The 15,893-nt window shown below is 32.4% G+C and overlaps 3 protein-coding genes across 3 annotated transcripts; 2 read left to right on the forward strand and 1 right to left on the reverse strand.

The window, feature by feature from the left end:
• Positions 1–314: 314 nt before the first annotated feature.
• Positions 315–2,542, forward strand: LOC106767897 (cytochrome P450 82A4-like). The gene is made up of 2 exons (XM_014652865.2): positions 315–1,352; positions 1,872–2,542. The coding sequence occupies exons 1-2, from the start codon at positions 408–410 to the stop codon at positions 2,499–2,501; spliced, it is 1,575 nt and encodes a 524-aa protein (XP_014508351.1). The 5' UTR covers positions 315–407; the 3' UTR covers positions 2,502–2,542.
• A 3,161-nt stretch (positions 2,543–5,703) lies between these two features.
• Positions 5,704–8,044, forward strand: LOC106775164 (cytochrome P450 82A4-like). The gene is made up of 2 exons (XM_014662276.2): positions 5,704–6,697; positions 7,398–8,044. Exons 1-2 carry the CDS (start codon positions 5,753–5,755, stop codon positions 8,025–8,027), a joined length of 1,575 nt encoding a protein of 524 aa, XP_014517762.1. The 5' UTR covers positions 5,704–5,752; the 3' UTR covers positions 8,028–8,044.
• A 5,848-nt stretch (positions 8,045–13,892) lies between these two features.
• On the reverse strand, positions 13,893–15,402 carry LOC111242407. The gene is made up of 3 exons (XM_022785847.1): positions 14,438–15,402; positions 14,242–14,337; positions 13,893–14,141 (listed from the first exon to the last, which is right to left on the reverse strand). Exons 1-3 carry the CDS (start codon positions 14,921–14,923, stop codon positions 13,893–13,895), a joined length of 831 nt encoding a protein of 276 aa, XP_022641568.1. The 5' UTR covers positions 14,924–15,402.
• Positions 15,403–15,893: the final 491 nt, after the last annotated feature.

The following is a 15,893-nucleotide window of genomic DNA, read 5'->3' on the forward strand; positions in this document are numbered from 1 at the left end:
TTTAATAACTTTTCATATAACAAATAAAGGCTAAGATGTGAAAATTTATAGTAATTCCTAACATAACTTTTTTTAATATAAAAATGTATTAATTTTAGTTTTAAACCTAATCCTGTTATTTGAGACAATTATGCATAAACAAGTACTCCAAAATTATTATACCTTATATATATTGAGAAAGATTTTTCTCACTACCATCGTGACAAGTTCTTCCCCTTCATACTTTTGTTCCTTATAAATTATCTGACAGTGACTTCATCACATCGATTAACTTTCTATACCAAACAAAAATGTAACACTTCACTTAGTTATCAACTTCGCCTTTTCCTCATCACTGTAGCAATGAATGCTCTATTTAAAGGAAGCCTCCTACTCAACACCAACACACAACCTTAACAAAATCTCAAATGGATTTTCTTCTAAATTACCTGAATTCCACTACCGTTGGACTTCTGTCTCTAATCCTCTTCTGTTTATTTCTGTATAATCCCTTCAAATTTCGACAAGGTAAAGAGGCTCCCAGAGTTGCAGGAGCATGGCCAATACTTGGTCACCTTCCATTGTTGAGTCGTTCAAAGACACCCCATAGAACTTTGGCTGCTTTGGCTGAAAAATATGGACCCATCTTCACCATCCAACTTGGTTCAAAAAAGACTGTGGTAATCAACAACTGGGAAATAGCAAAGGAATGTTTCACCACAAACGACACGGCGGTTTCCTCTCGCCCCAAGCTTCTTGCCATGGAGCTCATAGGCTACAACAACGCCGTGTTTGGCTTTGCACCCTATGGTCCCTATTGGCGCGAGCTTCGAAAGATTACAACTTTAGAGATCCTTTCCTCTCGTCGAGTGCAACAACAGCAGCATGTTCGAGTCTCAGAACTTCAAAGCTCGATCAAAGAGTTGTATAACCTTTGGTGTAGCCAAAAGAATGAGTCTGGCTATGCCTTAATGGAGCTGAAGCAATGGTTTTCTCACCTGGCTTTCAACATGGTCCTTCGCATGGTGGTTGGGAAGCGATATTTTGGCAGTGAAAACTTGGACGATGAGAAGGCACAGCGATTTGTGAAAGCTGTGGAGGAATTCATGCGTCTGTTGGGTGTGTTCGCAGTGGGAGATACTATTCCTTGGTTGAGATGGCTTGATTTTGGAGGCCATGAGAAGGCAATGAAAGAAATTGCCAAAGAAATAGACAGTATTTTAGGTGAGGAGTTAGAGGAACATAGACAAAAGAAGGGTTTGGGTGAGAAGGTTGATGAAGTTCAAGATTTCATGGATGTCATGATTTCCTTGTTTGATGGAAAAACTATTGATGGGATTGATGCAGATACCTTGATCAAATCCACTGTGCTGGTATGTATATGTTTAATTTACACATTACAGTCCTTTCGAGATGTTAAACTTCAACAAAATTATCCATACCAATATAACAGTTCTACGATCAGATTTTATATATTTTCCTTCATTACTTTTGGAATAAAAATACATATTTTACTTCGTCAGTTTATCATAAGTGGTATGAAAACTGATGTTAAAATATAAGTTGTGACACTTTAGTTGATGATGTATAACCATTACAAACATCAACTTATTTTCTCACACAACCAAGTTTTTTTGTTGGCTGGTGTCTTGTGTTTTAGTAATCAATGGAACACTCTTAATTTATTTTCTACTTTTCTACTCAGATTTGGTTTTTGAGAAGAAAAAAAAAACTTTTAAATTCTACACCAGTATAGAAATTTTTACCTTTTACATCTTACAAATATATAATGGTATTATACAATTGATGCAGGTATTTCCTAGAAAATAAATAAAAGTAATTTCCTTAGTTTCACTAATATATTTCTTTTGGATGACTTATGTGATTTGCAGACAGTGATTTTAGGAGGAACTGACACAACTAATATTGTTCTTACATGGGCAATATCTTTGATATTGAGAAATCCTTCTGTACTGGAAAAAGCTAAAACCGAACTAGACATTCAAATTGGGAAAGAAAATCTGGTGACTGAGTCGGATATAAGTAAGTTAACATATCTTCAAGCCATAGTCAAAGAAACTATGAGATTGTATCCTCCTGCTCCTCTTTCGGGACCTCGTGAATTCACAGAGAATTGTACTTTAAGTGGTTATAACATAGAAAAGGGAAGTCGTCTAATTACAAATCTTTGGAAGATTCAAACAGATAGCAATGTTTGGGAAGAGCCGTTGGAATTCAAACCAGAAAGGTTTCTAACAACTCACAAAGATGTTGATATCAAAGGTAAACATTTTGAGTTATTACCATTTGGAAGTGGTAGAAGAATGTGTCCAGGAGTATCCTTTGGCCTTCAAATGGTGCATTTTATTCTTGCTACTTTTTTACATTCTTTTGAAATTCTAAGTGCATCACCTGATCCTATTGATATGAGTGAAACCTTTGGATTAGTCAACACCAAAACCACTCCACTTGAGATTCTTATTAAACCACATCTATCTTTTACTTGTTATCAAAACCTCTAATCCTTGTGTCAACTACATGATCACATTGGATTTTTCTTCCAAGTAATTTTCTTTCTATAGTTTGTTCAAAGTACTTGTTGTTATCTTTATCGTTTGTGTGATAAATTATTTCAAAATGATGTATACTTATTATCTTTGTATTTCTGTTCATAATACATTTGTGGCTTGTTTATGTAATTTCAGCTCTTTTTCTCATAAACCATTGTGCTATCAAAAATTTGGGTTAAATTAAATAAAAAATAAAAATAATTCTTCCATATGAAAAAAAAAAATAGACAAAAAATAGTAACGAAAGAGTTATTTATAGTTTAAAAGGAATCGATGAAAGAAATTTTATATTAAAAAGTGTTCTTTTATGTTATGTTTTGATTACGTAATTTAGAAAAATAATTTATTTATTTAAAAAATTTAAAATTTTTTAGATTTAACTATACATTTGATTCTTATATTTACATTTGATTCTCGACAAATATTGACTAATATGTCGGTAAAATTTATTAATAACTTTCTTTTTTAAAATTGTTGATCATGATAATCCGTCAATAAATTCAAAATTTTCTTTTATGGTTTGTTATAGCATACTCATTACATTAGATCTTATATCAAAAACATTTTCTTTCTTTCTTTTGCATTTTAAAATATGTAAAAGTATTATAAATTTTTACTATTACAAAAGTAAGTGACAATATTCTAACATTAGTTTATAGTCTTTCAAGGAATTTAAATATGAACACACTTTCTCGAGTTTTCGAAATGAATAGTAAAAAGAATGAATAATATCATACGCATAAAGTTCAATCTTGAGTTGGCGTCCTTTTAAGTATGACGCAAAGCTTTTAAGTCATGAATCATGAAATCATTACACAAGATATTCTTATTAAAACACGTCTATACGTAGATTATGACCAAATTAATTACATTGCACTCTTTATTAATTAATTACATGGTATTGAATGAAAAAAAGTTGAATTATTTACAATAAAAATTCAACTGTAATATTTCATAATTTAGTTTTACAAAACCGAATTTTCAAAATTATAGTTCAGTTAATTATTTATTATTTTAAAATTAATTTTTTTATACTTTTTACTTATTTAAAAGTCTTTAAAATTACAATTCAATTTTGCTACTACTAATTTTACCATACTTTGTTTAGAATTGATTGGTGGAATTCGATTGACTTTCTATTGGAGTTGACTTGTAGAATTTAATAAATATTTTATAAGAGCTAACACAGTTGAATTTCAATTGAGATTAACTTGACCAAGTTTTGGTTATGCCCAAATCGATCGAATTTCATCAATTCTTGTCCAAGATTGACTTAACCAGATTCAATCGATTTTCAGCCAGGACCATCCAACCATTTGTGGTTGTCCCACCAAATTCCAGTGATTTTCAACAAGGCCTGATTCAATCGAATTCAACGAATTTTGACCGAGACCAAATCAATTAAGTTTCAGTCATGGACATCTTAGCTGAATTTCGCCAAGGAAAATTAGACTAAATTTGGTCAATTTTCAATCAGGATCGCCTAGATCGAGTTTCAGATGTGGTAGTTTCGATCAAATTCGGTAGATTTTCGACTAGGGTTGACTCAGTCAAATTTCGGTTGAGACCGACTTTATTGAGTTTTTTTTATGACTTCTCGACCTAATTAAGTTAATTTTGGGTTCGAACTGACTTGATTGATTTTTGACCGAAACAACACCTTTTGAATTTGATCAAATTTCGGTCTCGACCTATTTCGATTAAGTAAAGACAAATATTTTTTATCTACTTAGTTAATTTTTATTTTTTTCACGGTTTTTAAATAATAGTTCAGTTCAATGGATGTTTACATATTTATAAGCATATATAGTTTATAGTTTCTCATTTTTTTTTGTAAAGAAAAGCATTGTGTCAATAAGCTAATTAATTTACTTTTAATTCATAAAAAATAATATAAGTGGTTTAGTTTCTTATCTCCATGTATTTATTTAAACTTTATATTCATAATAATTAGATTTTTAATAATAGGTATAGTTTGTGTGTATTTTGTAAAGTGTATTTTTTATTATAAATTTCCTGCTTTGTATTTTTTTTATTGTTTTGACTTTTTAATAACTTTTCATATAACAAATTAAAGGTAGGCTTTTGAGATGTTAAGATGTGAAAAATTATAGTAATTCCTAACAAATTTTTTTAATATAAAAATGTATAATTAATTTATAAATTTATCTAAATTGATATCTAATATTAGTTTCCAAAATTTTAATTTAGTTTCCAACTTCTCTAATTTAATTATAAGATCTCCGAAGAAAAAACGTTTCATCAATAAGCATCATCGATTTAAGATATAAATCCTTGATATTTCGGTATAAGATATTTACTTTATTAACAAGTTGATATTAGATTCGCGCTCTTTATATAAGCCATCGAATTTAGATTTTGAATATAAAAAGACTTAATAGGAATAAGAGGTTTTGCTTTTACAGAAATTAATTATTAGTTAATGAGTATATAAATTGTTAATTATTACTTGAAGTATCTTTAATATCTTAAGAAAACGATATTTACTTCAACTTCTTTTAAAGGTGAGAGATAAGGTTGGGTGTTGAAATATTTTTCTTAAGTAAATTCAGCATCACCCACTAACCTATAATAATTATATATTCAACTTCTACTAATTTTTTTTATCACTACCAGAAACTTCATATATAGTACTTTTAAAATGAATTATTTGGTTTGGACTAGTTGGTAACGAGTAAATTTAAGTTAACTCACTTGTTAATAATTTATATTAGAATCTTGAATAGATATATTTACGTTAAGAAGATTTAGATTTAAGGTTTTCACTTTTTCTAATATAGATTAAAATCTACGAGTGAATTGGTGAGTCAATTAAATCATTACACTGGTTTAACTCAGATAAATCAAGTCCTTAATGGGTATGGTTCATTTTGATTAGTGTCAAAAATTATAATTTCTTTAAAACTCAATCATGTGAGGTTTCCCTTAGAGTTTAACTCAGTTTTATAACACTAACTTAAGTTTAGGATCATCGCTAAAAGATTTAGCACGTCTAAACAAAGACCACTTAACCTACCCAAATTAATAATTCAATAATTAACATCAACTTTCTATACCAAACAAAAATGTAGCACTTCACTTAGTTATCAACTTCGCCTTTTCCTCATCACTGTAGCAATGAATGCTCTATTTAAGGGAAGCCTCCTACTCAACAACAACATACAACCTTAACAAAAGCTCAAATGGATTTTGTTCTAAATTACCTGAATTCCACTACCGTTGGACTTCTGTCTCTAATTCTCTTCTGTTTATTTCTGTATAATCCCTTCAAATTTCGACAAGGTAAAGAGGCTCCCAGAGTTGCAGGAGCATGGCCAATACTTGGTCACCTTCCATTGTTGAGTCGTTCAAAGACACCCCATAGAACTTTGGGTGATTTGGCTGAAAAATATGGACCCATCTTCACCATCCAACTTGGTTCAAAAAAGACTTTGGTAATCAACAACTGGGAAATAGCAAAGGAATGCTTCACCACAAACGACACGGCGGTTTCCTCTCGCCCCAAGCTTCTTGCCATGGAACTCATGGGCTACAACAACGCCGTGTTTGGCTTTGCACCCTATGGTCCCTATTGGCGCGAGCTACGAAAGATTACAACTTTAGAGATCCTTTCCTCTCGTCGAGTGGAACAACTGCAGCATGTTCGAGTCTCAGAACTTCAAAGCTCGATCAAAGAGATGTATAATCTTTGGTGTAGCCAAAAGGGTGAGTCTGGCTATGCCTTAGTGGACCTGAAACAATGGTTTTCTCGCCTGGCTTTCAACATGGTCCTTCGCATGGTCGTTGGGAAGAGATATTTTGGCGGTGAAAACTTGGACGATGAGAAGGCACAGCGATGTGTGAAAGCTGTGGAGGAATTCCTGCGTCTGTTGGGTGTGTTCGCAGTGGGAGATGCTATTCCTTGGTTGAGATGGCTTGATTTTGGAGGCGTTGAGAAGGCAATGAAAGAAACTGCCAAAGAATTGGACAGTATTTTAGGTGAGGAGTTAGAGGAACACAGACAAAAGAAGGGTTTGGGTGAGAAGGTTGATGAATTTCAAGATTTCATGGATGTCATGATTTCCTTGTTTGATGGAAAAACAATTGATGGGTTTGATGCAGATACCATGATCAAATCCACTGTACTGGTATGTATATGTTTAATTTACATATTTCAGTCCTTTCGAGATGTGAAACTTCAACAAAATTATCCATACAAATATAACATAGTTCTGCAATCAGATTTTATATATTTTCCTAAATAATTTTAGAAATTAAAATACATATTTTACTTCGTCGGTTTACCATAAGTAGTATGAAAATTGGTTTTAAAATATAAGTTGTAGTTGATGATGTATAACCATTACAAACACCAACTTATTCTCTCACACAACCAAGTTACTGTTTGCCGGTGTCTTGTGTTGTAGTATAAGGTTCACTTGATACGAGGGAGAGATCTGAGTTTTTATTATTTTTTGGCTAAGAGAGGGACATACTATGCCTAGGAGCAATGTACTCTTTGGTTGGGAGTGGAAATTTTGGTGTTGTGGAAAAGGACATTTGTGGTGTTGAAAGAATGAAAATCAATGAACCACTTAGAATTTATTTTCTACTTTTCTACTCTGATTTGGATTTTGAGAAGGATAGTTAGATTTTGAGAAAAAAAAAAACTTTTAAATTCTACATCAGTAATTTAGAATTGTTTACCTTTTACATCTTGGAAATATAGAATGGTTATACAACTTATGTAAGTATTTCCTAGAAATTAAATAACCTCTTTCGTAAATTAGAACTAATTTTCTTAGTTTCACTGATGTATTTCTTTTGGATGACTTATTTGATTTGCAGTCGGTGATTTCAGGAGGAACTGATACGAGTAATACTGTTCTTACATGGGTAATATCTTTGATACTAAGAAATCCTCATGTTTTGGAAAATGTTAAAACCGAACTAGACATTCAAATTGGAAAAGAGAAATTGGTGAGTGAGTTAGATATAAGTAAGTTAACATATCTTCAAGCCATAGTCAAAGAAACTCTGAGATTGTATCCTCCTGGTCCTCTTTCGGGACCTCGTGAATTCACAGAGAATTGCACTTTAAGTGGTTATAACATAGAAAAAGGAACTCGTCTAATTACAAATCTATGGAAGATTCAGACAGACAGCAATGTTTGGGAAGAGCCGTTGGAATTCAAACCAGAAAGGTTTCTAACAACACACAAAGATATTGATATCAAAGGTCAACATTTTGAGCTATTACCATTTGGAAGTGGTAGAAGAATGTGTCCAGGAATATCCTTTGGCCTTCAAATGGTGCATTTTATTCTTGCTTCTTTTTTACATTCTTTTGAAATTCTAAGTGCATCATCTGATCCTATTGATATGACTGAAACCTTTGGATTAACCAACACCAAAACCACTCCACTTGAAATTCTTGTTAAACCACGTCTATCGTTTACTTGTTATGAAAACCACTAATCCTTGTGTCAGTTAAATAATCACATTGGATTTTTGTTTAGTAATTTTCCTTCTAGTTTCTTCAAATTACTTGGTGCTATATCTTTATAGTTTCTCTGATAAATTATTTTGAAAGGTTGTATATTTGTTATATTTGTATTTATGTTTAAAGTACATTTAGGCTTGTTTATGTAATTTCAGCTCTTTTTTCTCTTAAACTCTTATACTATCAAAATTTTGGATTAAATAAAATAAAAATATAAAAAATATATATTAGATATGAAAGAACGAATGGAAAAACAAATAGTCTTTGAAGGAACTTAAATACGAACACAATTTCTCGTGTTTTCGAAATGAATAATAAAAAGATGAATAATATACGCATAAAGTTCAATCTGGAGTTGGCGTCCTTTTAATAATGACGGAAAGCTTTGGAATAAGATTCCTGAAATCATTACACTCGATATTTTTATTAAATATATCTATATATTTCTAGAGTTTGACAAATTTAATTAAATAGTACTACATTATTAATTTATTATATTATATTGAAAAAATTTGAATTATTTATAATAAAAATTGAATTATAAGATTTTATTGTTTAACTTTATAAAATTGAACTTCTATAAAGTTAATTACTCGTTAAGTTAAAACTAATTAGTTTTATATTTTCTACTCATCAGTCTTGAAAATTGTAGTTTAATTTAGTCAACATGATCAACCTTTGATTCGAATCAATTTAGTTAAACTCAGTCAATTTTCAATTGTGATTAATTTTTTTATATTAATTAAACTTAATTATACATTTAGTCTTCCTATTTATTAGATTGGTTTCAATTTCGTCTTGAATTTTTTTTCAATTAATTTTTCTATTTTTTAAATTGATTGGCTGTTTTTCGTTAGATTAATTGTAACACCTTGTTCATACATATCATTATTAAGTTTAAAATTTTGATTTAATTTAGTTTTAACTTTCTTTTTTAAAATGAAGTAGTTCCTATCGAATTTGATACCAAATTAGAAATTAAAAAATTATATAGACATATTAAAATATACTTTTAGAATTTATATATTAAATCGTGAATATTCAATTTTTTTACATAAAAATATTCTCTAGGAAAAAGCACAGCCTAAAAGCCTATAATAAATTAACACTAATACAATAATAAATTCACATTAAATGGGTAAATTAAAAAAAAAAAAAACTCTATTTAAAGCATTATTATTACCCGATTGTCCAGTTGTTTGGTTGGTCCCAAATAGTAACAACGGACAAATTTCGCACCAAAATCAAGAGTTACAATTTAATTCTATCAAATCTAAGTTTATTAAAAACAAACTTAAAAAAATCTATTTTTAATAGACTTAAAATGTTTGTTTTTCTTATAAAACCTTCTCGTAAGAGAAAGAAAATAGAAAATGAAATCGGTTTCTACGAAAACTAAAATTATTTTTTTATTATATAGAATTTTATATTATTTTCTTTAAAAAAATTTAACTTATACCGAGGATATTTTTATTTATAAATAAATAATTTTCATCAGAACAGTTATCCAAACTTGCATAAAGTAACTTATACGAGAAAGCAAAATTGTTAATTAGCCTATTTGAAATATCTCATCTTAAAGTATACAAAAGACAAAATGTCACATGTACGTATTTATAGAAAACTTTTATCATAAGCTATAATTATCTTACTTTCAATTAATTTACATTTATTTATCATATACATTAGCTATTGCGTATTTTATATTATCTATCTCTCTCATCCTTTGATCCAAATTAGAATTTATATTGAACATTTTATTCTTCATTAAATATACAATTTTCTTAATAAATGTTAATTGCTAACATACTTAACTTTTATCAGTAAAATTTGAAAACATGTATTTAAATAAAATATTTAAATATTTGAAAAACAAAAAACAAACCATCAAAAGTGATACACATATTAATTTTGAATCTTGCTTTTTCTCCACTCATTTTGTTTGAATCCTATTTGGATGAAACATTTCGTAACGGATAGCAAATGTTTGGTTTTGGTGATTGTTTCACTCATCCGTTGGGCCCAAAATCACGGAATAAAAATCTCACTTGCTGGGCCCATCAACGTTTGCCGCACTCAACAGATTCAAAATAATATTCTTCAATATCGTAATAATTTTCTGAAATTATTCTATAATTGATAAACAAATGTAAAAAATAAAAAATATCAAATACGTATTTCAATTGTTAATTTCTTTTTAATCTCATTGCTTATTACTAATACGCGTATTCTTCATTATTAGTAAAAAAAAATACGGGTGGGGCCCAGTTGGAATAATATCGTCACATGGTTGTTGAAACAAAGGAAACAACCACCAATAGGTGCTCTCCGTATACACACAAATGTCGCAATCCTAACGAAACACTTCACAGCTCAGCACCGGTTGCAGGGTTGGCCACGTGGCACACCCACGATGGCTCTGTCGGTTGCAACAGTTGGTTGAAAACACCACTTTATGAACACAACAGACCGCGTTCCGTTCCTCACAACCTTCGTTGCGTTGTCCGTCCGTTTCGCCGAGGAACCAAAAACACCACCTCGACATTCTCAGTCAGTGTTTTCTTCCTCTCTGTTTTAACACATTCCGTGTTTCGTTAATTTTCTTTATCTCTTTGTCAAATGCGACCCTTTCGATTCTGAATTCACTTTCGTCCTTTTCATTTAAAAGGGTAAAGGAATTCATAATCTTTTCATTCTTATTTCTTTCATTTTTCTTGAATTATATTATAGCATTGTGAAGATATGGAGATGAGGGTTTCTCGGCGGGTGAATTGGTGGCGGAACATGATGTACCCCCTTCGACGGGTTTGGTTCAGTGTCGCCACGCGTTTCAGATTTCGCAAAAATGGTAAACTTCTCTGATAATTGTAATTTCTTTTCATCAATGTCTACTTTTTTCTATCTCTAATCGGGTATGATGTATAACAGTAATGTCTTTGTTGAGTAATAATTTTAGGGTAAAATGTGTTTTCTGGAAATAAATGTCAGAAATTAGACCCGAGCAAGTTCACTCAAACAAAAAAGTTTTTGAAATTTTCTGTCATAAATAAATTCAAAATTTATGATGAATGTTTGGGAAACAAAATTGCAGGGTTGCTGAAACTAAGGCATGATGTGAGGGCATGTGAGTATGAAGACATTCAAGTGATGTGGGAGATGCTGAACAGAAATGAATCAAACAAAAACAACAGCAACAATAAGAAAAAGGGACAATGTTGGAAGTTGCTGAACTGGGCAAGGTGTGCTCCATATTACTACATGTGCCGCCGTGGCTGATGACGATTGCTGTGTCAGTGTTTTTCTCTTCACAGAAAAATCCAACCTGTGTGTTGGTGTGGCTTTTGCTTCAATCATGAATAAGAGGGGTTGTGCAGAACACATGGTGGTTCTCCACTTCTCTGAATAAGCCAACTCAATTATCCATTTGTGTATATATATATATATATCTATATATGTAGCAACTGCGTTCACCAAGTCGATGTGACCACCAAAAATTTGTATGTGTAGGTTTGTGTTGTGTTTCATCGTGATCTTGGAATGTTTAGCAACTCATTCATGTATTGGTTTTAGAGATCCATGAATAGTGTGTCTCAGGCTTTCAGCTAGCTTGATTTTGTATCAGAAAAAACTATATGTATTCTGCAGAGGGATATATATATATATATATATATATATATATATATATATGATTAGTACATAATATTTAGTTATTATTATGAATTAATTACGTTTTTAGTATCTTAATTTTCAATCGAAATGGTATTTAGTTTATACCAACATGGTCCAATTTGGCTATTAATGAAGGGGAATTAATTTTGAAAAATAAGTGATTCTCAAAATATCAAACCACCTCATTTCAGGGTTACCATATAGGTAATCAATGAATTTCATTGAATTAACTTATTATAAATTGTTGCAGCAAAATGTATGATGTTGTAATATCAACGATATGTGTTGGATTTGATTATAGGAAAATGTTATTTTAACACCCAAATTTGACACTCTTTTGACACAGGCAAAGTGTCATTGTCTGATTGGGTGGTTTTTTAATTTTTAAAAATGATATTGTTAAATGAACTGAGGGGCAAAGATGGAATAAGTGAGGGGCAAAGATGGAATGTATGGTGTGGGGTTTTAGTTTTGGCGCTATCTTTCATTTTTCATTTTCGTGCTCTCTCTCCGACGGTTCTCTCATCTTTGCCCAACGTCAAATCTGCTCCTTCGCCGACCTCCTTGTGAAAGGTTGTTTTTGTTCTCTCATCTTTGTTTTCGTTCTCTCATCTTTGCCCAACGTCAAATCTGGTGTGGGGTTTTAGTTTTGGCGCTGTCTTTCCTAGTTTTCTCAGGCGTTGTCATTGTGAAAGGTTGTTCTCGTTGTCGGACCATCATTGTCGTTGTGGGTGTCTCGTGAAACCTCTTTCGTGTCGTTATCGTCGTCGGAGCATTCTCGTTCTCGGACCATCACTTTAGTGGTTTGGGTGGTTATTTGCTTTTCGGGTAAGTGCAAGAATGGAGTTTTTGTAATCTGCTTTTTAATAAAGAGGTATTTTTTTTTAAGCGAAACCTAAGTTATTTTGTGGGCATTGTTATCACTGCATGTCCAATGGCTTCAACAAAACCTACTGTAAGATAAAAATTTTATCTGTTATTGGAATGGATGATGTATAAAGTTTGAAAGTTAGTATTTAATGTATGTTATTTTAAAGGCAATGCAAATTTGGGATGGAGAAGACAGGTACAACGGCAAGAGCTTGCCGCAATACACAAATGTAAGCATAAATTTCGCTCCTATACATTTCAAATGATGGTGTTGTTTATAACTGAAGCAATAAACATTTTGTTTCAGGAGGAGTTGCGAGAAATAAGAAAGAACTACGTCAAGGAGTGGATTCTGGACTAAGAAAACATTGCAAGAATAGAAGCGCTGCATGTCTATGGGTTTTTGGAAGATTGTTGATATTTTGTTTGTAATTCAAATAACATTGTTTCCTTTAGAAAGGAATTTATGTAGAACATCACATTGCTGATGATTTGTATATATATAAATATGTATAGCATTAAATTGTTCGTCATAACTGAATGAAATTTATTTTTTCTGACTTGTCTTCGTAATCGATAGCACGAAGACACTACGTTACTTACAATCATGGTCGAACTCACTACGTTACTTACAACATGAACACCTTACATCCAAGAATTACAACTGGATGGACTTCCATGAGAGACGTATACCATGAAAGGCTTGATGATGCGCACATCACGTTCCAATATCTGTAATGTTAACACCTATATATCGCTGTGAAGTAGACTACATAACTTCTATTTCTGTTCAACTTATGTTATATTTATATTTATATTACAATAAAACATTGTTTATGGTTACATCGAATGAATGAAATACAATTAAGTATTCCCTATTATATCTTATGAACCTCTTGTATAAAAACATCAAATTTTAAACACAACCTCAAATCCCATTTAAAATACAAATATCTTAATAAAGGCAACTTCCATGTTTACAACATTGAACAAAAGACAATCCAGATTACAAAATAATTGTTCATGCTACACAATCTGCATATTACAATATCTTATAAAATATTTACAAATCTCACTCTAACTTTTTTCCTAAGCAATCCTACATAAGGAGTCCTAAGCGCTCTACTCTTGTAACGCCTTCGTGACCCCATCCTCACAAATGTCTTCATTGCAGGACGACCACTGGACATGCCTTCTTGGGAGTGGCCTCCCAACGGGATCCCGCCCGGACTGATGCCTCCCGGGGACATGCCTCTAGGGGATATGGACGGTTCTTCATGTGGCACATTGTCTCCACCATCCTATGGTCTTCTTCGTCTATGTTTCTCGAATGCCACCTCTTCCTCCAACAGATTAACCCTCCTTTTAAGTTCTGCAACAAGACTTTGTTGCTCGTGTAAACTTTCCAAAAACTGCTCTCTGCGATTTTTCTTAAGTTCCTTCTTTGTTGATGCCTTTTCATCTTTATTTTTTNCTCTTGCTTGATCCTTGAAGTCTTTCTCATCCTTCATTGTACCAACATCAACATCAACATCAACATCAACATTAACCTGAAATTGAACAAGTAAAACCATACTAAGAAGACATTTATTAATGATAACAATAAACACTCAAACAACTTACCACACCAGTTTCCAAAGCTCTTGTTACTAGGTTCTCTCCCAATTTCAAATTCATCCAATGCAATATTCTTGGATTTTTTTCTATAGCACCTTTGGGAGGAATCAATTTCTCAAAAAACCAAACCTACACAAAAATATATAATGTTAACTGTTACTCAAAAACTTAATGGAAGCAACAACACCAAATTGAATTTCCACTCCGTCAATGAATAAACATAACTTACTTGCAACATGTAAATGCAACCATCGACATAAACGTTCGTTGTGACTTTTCCTTTCTTCAATGCATCTGAAGCTTTGTTCAAACCACGTACCAAACATCTATACACTAAACTAGCCCAGCAATATTTTCCCAAATCATTTAAATTATCAACAATTTCAAATAATATGGGAAACACTTTTCCATTACGCTGTGGAATTAATATCTCACAAATATCAACCAATATGTACAAGCTACAAAAAGGAGCACAAGGAATGCTTTTTCCTTTCTTCATCAAACATTTGTATAGCAAAGTCAAATTTCTTGTTTTATTGCCAATGTATTTCACACATCTACTACATCCCATTTCTAGCTTTAAATCTATCTCTTTCCTATCTAAACTCAAACCCAAACCTAAACAAAAATCTTTCTCATTCATAGGCACAACTTTGTCTGCAATTAAGAAACCACTGCTTGAATCCACCCATTTAAACACTAACTCACTCAACATTTTCCTACCAACTTTAACATTACCAATCAAATCTAAAAACCACCCAAACGGAGTCCCGGCAATCAATGAACGTTGCTCCTTACTCAAACGTTTGTTCAAACTAGAGATGAATTTTGTCGAAACTGAGTGACGAACCGTCAACTGCACACATATTGCAAAAACCCAAACTTAAAAACCCTAAATCATAAAATACATACAAAACCCAAAATCCATACACCACACCATAAACAACGACACCCACAGTACAATGCCCTTACCCTCGTCGAAGAAGTCGTCATTTCGCAAGCCCAACACACCAACAATGACAACAGCCAATGACCACCACACTCACACCGATAACGAAGGCCTCCACTGCAACCCCAACGACCAACGACACTCAAATGGCGAAAAAGAACCCCAAAACGATTTCCCAGCACTGTTACCCAAGAGAAATAACGTATCGGAGGAATTGGTGGTTTCTGATGAAGCAGCGAAGAAAGATAACTTCACTCACATGAATCTGGTCAAGGGCAAAGATGGAAAAAAATTATTCAAATCTACTCCAACTGGATGACGTCAAAATGTTGTTTTTTTTAAAAAATAAATTCGCCCAGTAGGAAGCTTACACGTGGCATTGTTAAAGTTGGATTTATATATTGTGCATAAAGTTAGCGAACCAGACTTTGTGGAAACTGAGAATGAAATTCTTTACCTCTGCCAAGGGCGTGCAGAGAGTGGTGATGGTATTGGGTTTGAGGCTGATGCAGAGGAAAATGAGGAGGTTGAAAACCAGTGCGTGGTGGAGGAAGTTGGTGATAAGTTGGACACACATGCTGAAGTGGAGGTGGAGGAAGTGCAGGTGGAGGAAGTGGCAGTTGAGGAAGTGGAGGTGGAGGCAGTTGAGGAAGTGGCAGTTGAGGAAGTGGAGGTGGATGCAGTTGAGGAAGAAGTGGAGGTGGATGCAGGTGAGGAAGTGGAGGAAGAAGAAATC

This window comes from Vigna radiata, chromosome 1, assembly GCF_000741045.1.
Source record: "Vigna radiata var. radiata cultivar VC1973A chromosome 1, Vradiata_ver6, whole genome shotgun sequence".
Classification (NCBI taxonomy): domain Eukaryota; kingdom Viridiplantae; phylum Streptophyta; class Magnoliopsida; order Fabales; family Fabaceae; genus Vigna; species Vigna radiata.